At 36.3% G+C, this 9,399-nt stretch overlaps 1 protein-coding gene across 1 annotated transcript in view; it reads left to right on the top strand.

The window, feature by feature from the left end:
• Positions 1-523: 523 nt before the first annotated feature.
• LOC115440632 (multiple PDZ domain protein) overlaps positions 524-9,399 on the top strand; it is a gene marked incomplete at its 5' end in the record, with an annotated part of 50,967 nt that continues 42,091 nt past the window's right edge. Inside the window, 1 exon segment of the mRNA XM_037442376.1 lies at positions 524-688. Coding sequence (XP_037298273.1) covers positions 524-688 — 165 coding nt within the window.

Below are 9,399 nucleotides of genomic sequence, written 5' to 3'. Positions count from 1 at the left end.
GAAACATGTTGCAAAAACGGGGAAAATTATGAGTTTTGAGAGCTTCCGTTGCCTGCGCTGCGTAAACGGTTAAAGTTATGCAACAATGATGTATGACGGGATTGTTTCACTTAAAAGTTCTAAATAATATAACAAAGTCCCCGCTGCATCTGTCTGCCTTAACGTGTTAAACTCAAAACTACCTAACGTATTAAGATGAAATTTGGTATGGAGACAGTTTGAGACCCTGGGAAGAACATAGGCTCCCGGGAAACTACTATTTTTATAACGGAAAACTTTAGCCTGAAAAACTTTATGACGCGGGCGGAGCCGCGAGCAAAAGCTAGTAGCTAATATAGGTCGATATAATAAATACATGTGGTTTCACGGTAGGTTAGTTGCTGGGTTATAATTTAGGTGTTCCAATATCACGAAATTTAAATTTGTTTTTTTTTTTTATATTAGTTGAATTAAGAGCTTTCGAATAAAGAGGTTCAAATATGATAAAATATTTACAAAATTATTTCGTTGTCTTTCTTTTAAGGTTCAGAAGCGGAGCCGGTGTGGAAGTTGCAAGACCCTGGGTTTGACCAGGGCTATGGATCGGAAAGGTCTCCGGAGGACGACTATCTTCCCCGCATAGCTCCCGCCGTCTCCTTAGAAACGTACGAGGCGGAGCTACGCGCCATATACCCATTTATAACAGACGGTAAGTGTTTATAAATTTTTATATTATTTCTTAGCAATAAAACCAATTTAATTTTAAAATATATTGTTCGTCTGCGTGACCATAAAATCCAATGAGCAAAAGTGCTTGAAATCCTGACATGAATGAAGTTTAAGAAAAATTAGACTAGTAGTTTTGAAAAATAAATGCGTATAGAAGAACATACTTATAATAAGTAAAATTACTTCCCGCGTTGATATTTTAATAATGTTTGTTTTATACACGAAATTTGTAAGATAAAAGGGAAGATCTGCGATACATCAGGCACAAATCCAGCGCAATCCTCAGCCGCAACAAAGTGAATTTCGTCAACTTAGTTTTCTTGTTTGGCTTAAAGCAACTTTCTGAACGTCAAATTGTTTTTCGGCAAAAATCGTAGGCTATTTGTTTCACTTGTGTCTTAAGATATAAGAAGAGGATATGAAGTGAAACACAATTCAAAAATATATTTTTAACGGATTGTTTTTATTGTCGTCGAAGGTTACTTAGAGATGGTAAATTAGCAAATGGCTTTCTTTAAACGGATTTAAATCTGCATTCTTTAACATATTTAAAGGTTTTTTTTTACTAGTTGAAAATGTTTTCTCTTTCTAAATTTATCACTACCATACTCTACTTAGCAAAGCTGGTTTGTAAAAAATATTTGTGTAGCTAAAATATACATATTTGATATCATTATCTAACAAAAAAACAACATAAAGTAACACTATTGCAGGTACGTTTCCTACGGTCTATAATATTGTTGAAAATACCACCTGTTCCTTGAACAATGCATCTACAATATCTCTAACTATGTGTTTATATCAGAATCAGTCTTCTGTTATAAAATACAAAGCAACTAGTGTATACTCCGAATACTTCCGCGGAAATATACAATATCGTTTAAAGAAGCACTTGAATCCAAAGTAAATGTTGAACGGCAAAGTTAAAGGAAGTTGTAAGTAATCGGCGTCCCGTGGGCAAGTCTCGGAGAACTTTAAACAAACCCTTAGTGAAACTTTTATCTCGTGTTATGAGCGTTATTAGGATGGCTTACGGACTAGAGTGCACCGGCCAACTTCTTGTTTACGAAGAGTTTCTTTTCATCAGTAAGTTTCCGATTTTTGTATACATTAACGTCTTTATCTTTGCCAGTTTCGAAAGTGCCTTCGGAATTTCGTATTTGAACTATATTGTAACAAACTGTTTTATCAGCTTGGAAAATAATTACAGAATTTCATATGTAACACATTTCTAATTCAAACGCTTTCGTACTATTATTTATTCAATTAAAACCTTGTGACGATGTTAATTAATTTTCCAGTTAAATAATTACCGCAATTTCAAATCAGTTCAGTACACAGTTTCTATTAATTCAAAATACCTGTTGTATAATTCTAGCCTCAGTTAATCATCAAACATAATCCGGCAGCATTTAATACAGCGCAACAAAAACCGATATTACTATGCCGAAAATATGGTCACTAGTGTTGGATACGAAATAAATTTTTCGGTTTCACTGCCGAAAAATGTTATTTCGGAGAATTTTTGTTATACACAATCTTGATATTGTCATTCTTATTTCATCGATATAACTTTTCAAGATTTTGGTTCATTTTGAGTTAAGTTTTAGAATTAACACACCTTCATTCCCGAAGGCGTAGGCAGAGGCACAATTGTTGCACCCACTTTCCGCCGAGTGCATTTCGTCCCATGATCCCAGGAGGCGAGTCTGTAGTATTCGGTATTTTTAATCAATTTAATATTCAAATAAGAAGAAACAAAAGTTTGTATTTACCTCACTCTATTATATTTGCTTTTTATTATACTTTAAAAGTAGCCGAAGAATGAAATTAGCGGAATCTATTCGGTTTCGGTTCTATAAACCGAACACACATTCACGCTTGGGCTTGAATTTAGTGCAGGTTGTTTGCCTATCACAGGACCATCATTTGCGGTTAGTTAGTCGCCTATTGATAATTAACATTTGGGTAAACGTCATCACTACTAATGCCACGGCAATATAATTAATTTTATCAGCCATTTGGCCCACGTATGTCCAATCAATGTTATATTTGCTCATTTAGATACCTATCTGTATTAAAAAGTTTTTGTCCACAAAACTATTATTTATTACGGATTTATTCAATTTTTAATTTGAATACCAATTTAATTCTAAGGTGGGACGTATCTGTCCAATGTTGTTGTTTCTTTTCGTTATGGCAGTCTATCTCTAATCTTATATCAGAAGATGAAAGTAAGCACAACGAACCATGGATATGTGTTTCAATTTTACCAACCATTATGATATAAAGATGTGGGCTTACGTTTATGTTATGAACTGTATCTTGATTCTTGCCATAAACTCATTTATGGCATAGTTTCTTGAAATATTCTATTTCGCTTACAATATTCGTATTGGCTTAAATTATTTCGACTGCCAAGTGGTAATTATCTCCCCGCCCTGTGGAATGGGGGCGTTTGAAGAATTCCACCACGGTATCCCCTGCCTGTCGTAAGAGGCGACTAATAGGGGCCACGAAGGGGGTCGTCGGCGGGCAGCAGGGGGCTGTCCGCCCTAGTGCATTTTGTGCATCCTTGCACATTTTCGGTTGACCCCGGGATGGACGGCAGTGTGTAGTTGGCCTCATGCTGCCGTAGACGCCGAGGCATCTTTTCGGTGCGTGGGGCTTCTGAGCCCCCCCCCCATAGGAGACGGGCCGCAAGGCGGCACCGCGCAGGGGCGGCTGCGGACGAATACTTAGACACTTCCATCAGAGGAAGCCCGCAGTCGTCCCTAATGCGCCGAAGAGGGCCACCGCGGAGTTTTAGCTGGTAGGCCGTGCATAGGTTAGTTGTACTCGGGTTAGAGACTCGGCCCGGCGGTCGCCCGAAGGTCGTCATCAAATCCGGGCGGCTCAACGCCGGGCCGTAAGGCACGGTTACTCCAGCATAACCGCTCAGTCGCCCCCCACGAAGGCTGGGCGGTAATAAGGGACTTTCTCCGCGAAACCAAAAAAAAAAAAAGTGGTAATTATCTCTCATCTTTCGACATCCCATAGAGCACCACTCTACTTACCATCGGTTGCAGTGGGGCCACATTACCGTGCACGTAAAAAAAGACGCGAGTGTGTGCGTGCGATACAACAATCAACGCTACATTGATAACTCAAATAAATTCCATAATAAATCTTCAATATATAGACAGATAAAACAGTATAGAAAATCGTAAAGCTAAAAATCAGCCTGACGAAAATAAAAACGGCCCGTTCCAAATCTACAGTAATTCAATTTCCTTGTGGAATATTGGCAATACCAACAAAATCGTCCAAAACCCAGCGTTATATTAACAGGATATTGGCTGGAAGCGTCGAATGAGACCGTTAAAAGCCCGGGTGGTTTTTAATTAACTTTGTCCCGGGGTGCGTGTAAATGGTCACACGTTTCGTAATCAATCCATGTTAGTATCGAGGGACGAATATTGAAGTTTGCAAATATTTTAGGTCTTCAAAAGGTTAGTGGGTCAGTTGGTCCGCAACGCTGTGAATACGCTGTGAATAATTATAGGAGATCTTGATTAACAGAAGGAATGAGTTGGTTAGGTGGTAGCTACCAACCCGACATACCTCACGAAATACTAAACGTATAGTGTACACCACAACTGCCCTTTCTTCTTCAGTCTTCAATCTCCATGCCGTATGTTGGTCTGATATTGCCTCGATCGATAAGACCGCTAATACTGCATTTATAAGTGGATATACTATTCCTTTTTTTCTTATGTACATGTTTACTATAAAGAATTAAATAAACAAATAGGTATTGATACTCCACATCGATTTTCTCTGATACATTGACATTATTACAACTCCTGTCAAGCAAGTCCGTTCATGCGGAAAAAAACAGTTGCACGCGGCTCTACTTCACCATCAAATTAGTTCGTTCTGGATTAAACTAGAATGCTGAGTATCCGTGACTTGATACTATAAAAAAAACCTTATTTACATTGTAGCTCTTAGTAAAAATCTAATTATTTGATTGTGCGTCTTTTGGATGCAAATGATTATCCCCGGTTTAGATTTATATACGTCTGATTTTGAAATGCTCTTGCTAAATCATGATACGAAATCAACGTTCACTAATGATTCTTCTTTCTTATCTCTACCTAGAGGGTACATATAGCAGTGTTCAGTTTCTTTATATTTTTCTTGGCACACGTTTTATGCTTCTCTTATTGTTTTTGTTCGTAACTCAGTTTAAGTGAACTATTTATGATAGTTCTTCCGTGTTTCGCATCCCTGGGGCACTGTTCAATTTTCCGCCTTAAAAACTCGCGAGCATGATATATTGGAGAATATTATCCCGTACACTCCTTATATATTGTTAATTGATTGAAACTTGGAACTTATTTCGTTATTTATAGCGTTTATATTGCAAGGTACAAACTTTCCTGTTTTTTATTATGCTTTTTAAAAATATCAGTATTTTGATCAAAATGCAGCTACTTTTCATATTATTAAACATATTCTTAGTTATAATAACACACGTTTTCATTGTAAACAAGCATGTATTATTCGCATTACATTGAACGACATACAGAGTTGCAAACATAAGAATTGGTTACATGATACTTGCTATTAATGCTACCTTACCATATAGTATTACAAAAGCCAGTTTGTTTTCATGACGCTACATTCATATGCAAAATATATTATTATATACCGTAAAATGAGATAAATAAATATGCTTAGGAAGTAGGTACAATGGTATATTTAATAAATCACATAGACACACTTTAATCTTATCATAAGTACATGTGATGTTTTAGCAAATAATCAATCTCCTAATAACAATTCCATCGACTCTCGTGTGTAATAAACACGAAACACACCCCTATTCACTAATACATTTTAATTCATGATAGCGCTTTAAACATTCCCTACCAAAACAATTTGCCGTATCAGAAACTCCCATTATCCGGTTTTATTATAACACCGACCGTGTAAGTAAACAGTGTGTTATCTCATTTACGCGTTCAATTTGTATGCAAGGTCTAGAGCTCCCTTGGCTATCTCCCGAGCGTGGCAGACGGTACAAAAATCCGGGGCTGCACGTCGTGCCGTTCCGGTGGTGTAATTGAATTGTTCACTTACTTTCAATAGGTATTCGCGGTCAGCAATCCCTGTTCACGTACTCAGCCGTGACTGAAATATTTTGATTTAGTTGAATATCTATTTCTAAATAGGCATAGACTTAACATTGCTGGCGAAATGTGGTACTTTCCTGAGTACCCCTGAAGAGAGAAAAAGTTGTGACGTATAAAGAAGCTAAACAAATTAAGCATACGTCATTTTTATGTTTAAAAGGTAGTTTAATTAGTCATAAATTCAAGCTGAAATGTGTATGAAATCGATTTTTTTCAAAAAAATCCAGGAAGACTACCTACTCTATACTTAACGGCGAAAACACTAATAGAACAAAATATATTTGGTTTATTTTTCCAGGAATACCGTTGTAACTCGATCCTTTCTTCCTTCCACGCTGCGGGAGGTTTCTTTTTTTTTAAACTTGATCTTAATTAAACGACTAGTGGTAGCAATTAACGGCGCCTGCTCCGGAGCACTTCACTGGTCAGTGTTGTTTTAACTTTTTCTTGCTTTAATCTTTAATTTCAAAGTAGTAAAAGTAAACCTGAGTTCACAGTTGGTAATTATGTTTCAAATACATTGTATTGCTTTAATTGAAGTGGTCTAGTGATTTCAATTTGCCTTAATTGGCTAGTATTGAATGTTTATTGTCAATTTCGGTTTTTAGAGATAAATCAACTATTTTCTTACTTGTTTTTTAGTATTATTAACTTACTTTTATACGGTCGGAATCGGTCTAGCAATTTATTCAAGAAGCAAATCGTGAAAATATTCTTGCACCCGATGACCATTATTACTTACATTTTGAAGTTAAATTTCTCTTGAAATTTTCAGTATCCCAAGTTTACGTTACGCTGCGTTTATTGCGATCCTTAAATACTTTATTCATGAAGTAAGCACTCTACCTCCTTTCGCTTTCCCGAACCTTTTTAAATTATCCTTATTTCGTTTACAAGGAAAATATCCTTAGTATTGTGCGTACGAACATCGCTGCGTACTTCGTTAATATTAATAAAGATGTTTATTTTTCATGTCATTAAAAATTTACACACAGCCATGCTGCGATATGGAGGTTCTATTAATAAAATATCGTTTATTGTGCCTTTTTTTTTAATTTCAACAACTTGTAGATCATCGCTTTTCCAATTGGGGTAGTGCCCTCTTATGGAAGCGTGACAACATGTAAAGAGGAGCGTTAATGTAGATTTTGTCAATCAATTTCTATACTTTGGCAACACTATTTTTTTGGATTAAAGGTACCGTATGTTCTTCTATACCCCAGACAATGTATATACAAAATTTCAAGATTACTGGTTTGAGAAGTAAAGGCGGGAAGACGTAACAAATAAAAAAACTCATCATGCTACAATATTAGTTAGGTTAACTTGGTGAGGCTCTGGCCTTCTCTTTCTTGCATTGAAAGAAAGGTGCGTAGGCATTCCAATTTTAGACAATAGGGTGGCCCATAGATATTATTGCAAAAACAATATATTCATAGAAAATATGCTAATATTCGCATTAAAAAGGTGCAAATCATGATATGGAAAAAATATAAAGTATTTTACTTTAATGTTTTCTATTTCGCGGTAGATTGAGTAACCATCACATAAGCGCAAAATTGTTGTATGTCGATCTTCCCAGTACCCGGCTGTATAGAATCTCAAAACTCTTTGTTCAATTCCAATTGTTTGACATCAAAATCATATTGTCACAATCAAACGAATCCGAGTGACATTAGAACAAATTAAACTTTACCATTTGGTACAAAACGTGCTTCATTATGAGTTTGTTTGACGCGATGGGATGCGACCCTCGTCACCATCCCGAGCACTACGTTTCCTCTACGTCCCCGATAAATTCAAACAACCTACAGAAGGATGACAGCCATAAAGTTAGCTATAAAGATTTCAAATCTCATTCGAAGTATAATTACATTCAGAAGCTCATTTGTATGAGTTGAACATCTTGTCACCGTTTTGTTTTAGGAAGTTGGAGATAAGTTAGCCCACGTAACATATGTAAATCTTGTTTTTGGGTGGAACTTGCAGGAACTCGCCTAAAATGGCGAATCAGATTATCATATTTTATAGATATTCATGTAGATAGCTATAGAACAAGAAGTTTAATCGAATTACAAGTCATAAAACTATTTGAGAAGTTTGAAAACGTTGGCACAAACCACTCACTAATCTAAATCTTGCCGCCCAATAATCCCAATTTGGCTAACTTGGTGGGCGGTTACCTAGGCGTGTTAAAGTTAGGGAAGCGTCTTACTTGCTGTTGACATAACACAGGCAGTTAATGTAAAATATCGAAACATCTATTTGACTTGAAATAAGAAACTAGTTATGAAGAGCAGCAAAAATATATACAGACGTAGAATCAGTAATTCTATAAAACGTAACGACGAATAAAATACACTTAATATGAAGAGAAAAAAACAACGTTAAAATTAAAACACCATAATCAGAAATAAATCATTTCGAATTTTAAATGATTGTGCATTCATTCCATTTTAACTTGACACGGTGTGAAGTAGGCTCCAGTTGAGACTCGATTCAGTAGTGCACTCCAGTGGACGAGTGCCACAATTTCACGTACCTACTCTAGTGTCTCAAATATTGTGAGCACTGTTCCGGAGGCTGGCTCGAGTCTCGAGTCCATTCTGTGTAACAATGAGGTTATTACAATTTTAAAATAGAATTCTGCTTACCATAATGCGCTGCAACGGGGTTTTGGTTGTAGTTTTTGTGGGGATTCTTCGTATCATTAAATGGAATGGTAGTGCTGTGTTTAGTCTTAGTGTTTCAGTTAAAGTAGAATGTAGTTTTAATAAATTACTATCCGTATGTGCGATTGAATAAATACTCAAAAAAGCCTTATCCCTAATCTGCATTACATAAAAATCTCACATGCAAAATTAACGCTTCTACATCTAATGACATGTTACCTGGGTCAATGGATTCAATGGATATTTACCCAAATACCTTTTTTTAACAATAGCTTAATAATTAATCATATTTTTGTGTTACCATTATAATTGCCAGTCTTTTTATCCAGGTCGCGGTCTATTCATCTTGCGTCGTGACATCCTTAACAATATACCAAACCATATTTTCCATCACAACATTATAAATACGTTTCCTCATATATATTATTAGCCCTGTATTATAGACTGGCCCACTGATGGGCACTGCCTTCTCCACTACTAAGAGGGATAAGCCTTAGTCGCCACGCTGGCGTAATGCAGATTAACAGACTTCACATACCCTCATTCTTAAAAAAAAAAATCCTCATGTATGCAGATTCCCTCACGATGTTTTCCTTCATGGTAAAAGCCAGCGATAATTTACAAAGAATATACACATAACTCTAGAGAAGTTATAGATACGTTCCCTGGGAATTTTAACCTGCAGACATCCGTCTCGGAAGTTCGTTTCACTCCCACTTTTCCTCATCCTCAAAATTAATAGCGTAGGAACAAATTCTCGTGTCCATAGAAAACCCATACATATCTAAGCAAAAACGGTTTGTTTAGAATATTGGATGTAACATGATGACCGCATAACG

Source organism: Manduca sexta, chromosome 24 (assembly GCF_014839805.1).
Source record: "Manduca sexta isolate Smith_Timp_Sample1 chromosome 24, JHU_Msex_v1.0, whole genome shotgun sequence".
In the NCBI taxonomy this organism is placed as follows: domain Eukaryota; kingdom Metazoa; phylum Arthropoda; class Insecta; order Lepidoptera; family Sphingidae; genus Manduca; species Manduca sexta.
Note: the sequence above shows the minus strand (reverse complement) of the source record. Positions and strands in the feature narration are given on the sequence as shown.